The sequence below is a fragment of the Manacus vitellinus genome, unplaced genomic scaffold (assembly GCF_001715985.3).
Source record: "Manacus vitellinus isolate BGI_N305 unplaced genomic scaffold, ASM171598v3 scaffold_1_pilon, whole genome shotgun sequence".
Taxonomy (NCBI): domain Eukaryota; kingdom Metazoa; phylum Chordata; class Aves; order Passeriformes; family Pipridae; genus Manacus; species Manacus vitellinus.
In genome coordinates this window covers 541,111-542,606 of record NW_021939396.1, presented here as the reverse complement: position 1 = coordinate 542,606, position 1,496 = coordinate 541,111, and the positions used below count along the sequence as shown (strand labels likewise).

The 1,496-nt window shown below is 50.6% G+C and overlaps 1 protein-coding gene across 1 annotated transcript in view; it reads right to left on the bottom strand.

Annotated features, from left to right (window-relative positions):
• TOP1MT (DNA topoisomerase I mitochondrial) overlaps positions 1 to 1,496 on the bottom strand; it is a 19,624-nt gene that overhangs the window by 16,180 nt on the left and 1,948 nt on the right. Inside the window, exons 2-3 of the mRNA XM_029959257.1 lie at positions 996 to 1,068; positions 11 to 858 (exon numbers count right to left, since the gene is read on the bottom strand). Coding sequence (XP_029815117.1) covers positions 11 to 789 — 779 coding nt within the window. The 5' untranslated portion in view covers positions 790 to 858; positions 996 to 1,068. The remainder of the gene's footprint in view (positions 1 to 10; positions 859 to 995; positions 1,069 to 1,496) is intronic.

Genomic DNA, 1,496 nt, shown 5'->3' with positions numbered 1-1,496 from the left:
GAATATTTACCATTTCCACTTGTTTTCCACCTCTTTTCCCTCCTCTTTCCGCGCCTTTTTGTTGTTCTTTTCTCCTCCTCCTTCCTTGGATTTCCTTTTCCTGCTTTTCCCTGGAGTCTCCTCCTCTTCCCTCTTCTTCTCCTCCTTCTCTTGCTCTTCCCCTTCCAGCTTTTTCTTCCTGCTTTTCTTCTTTTTCTCTTTCTCTGGCCCATCTCCCTTCCCTTCCTCCTCCTCCTTTTCCTGCTCCATCCCCGTGCTCTGTGTCTCTCCCAACTTTTCCTCCTCCTTTACTCCTTTTCCATCCCCACTTCCCTTTCCCACCTCATCTTTTCCCTCCATTTCACCTCCCGCTCCTTCCTCTCTTTCCTCCTCCTCCTCCATCTTTTCCACCTCTTGCTCCTTTTCCTCTTCCAACACTTTTTCCTTCTTTATTCCCTTTTTTCCCACCTTTTCCGCCCCCTCAACTTTCCCCCTCTTGTGTTTCTTCACTTTTCCCATCTCCTGGTTTTCTCTCCCATCCCCCTGTCCCTGAAATCCGTTGCTTTTCCCTCTTTCGGCTCTTCCCTGTTCCCCTTCCCAATTCCTGCCCCCATCACTTTCCTCCTCCTCCTCAATTCCCTCCATCCCATTCCCAAATTTATCCTTCTTCCTCCCTCTTTTCCTCTTCGATCCCTTTTCCTGCTCTTTCTTTTCTTCTTGTTTCTTCTCTCGTCCTTTTTTGCTTTTCAGGACTTGGGAATCCCATTCCTTTTGTGGGACAGGGGGATCCAGCTCCTTCTCTTCATCCATCTCCAAATTCCCAGGATCTCCAGAGGGGGAGGAAATCCCACCAGCAACACCATCACTTGGCTTTGGGATCTGTGGGAAGCAGCCAGAAGGGAAGGAATGTTGAGGTTGGGAAAAGAGAGAGGTTATCCCAAAGCCCAGGAGTGGCTGAGGGATGTATTCCATGCAGGATCAGGTCCAGGGAATGTCATTCCCCCCAGATTTCCTACCCCAATTCCATTCTGGCTCTCCAAGAGCTGCTGTCCCACCGCAGGTCCTGCTTCCCGGGGTTTATCCTGGGACCTACAACGAAATTCCAGCCACTCCTCACCACCTTGGGGAGCACCAGCTCCACCTCTTCCATCCAAAATTAGGGAATTGCTCCCAAACAAGTCCTTGTTTCTCCTCCAGGGAAGCTCCACAGGTGGTGTGGCACATGGAGATATCCCAAAGAAGCAGTGGATTTTATCCACATTTTATCCCACACGGATTTGGTGGGATGAGGAAGCTCAAAAAAAGCAGGACCACGAGGTCTCCAGACCAAATGGGTGACATTCCAAGGGAATATTCCCAGAGAAACCTCAGGGGAAAAGTTTACAAGGTTTGGGAGCACCAACAGCACACGGGACAGGCGGGATCAGGTTGGATATCATGGATACAGCGGAGGAGGAGATGGGACTGCTGGGATTGTGGGGACAAGCTCCTTCATCCCAAGGCAGCCTGAGGATGGG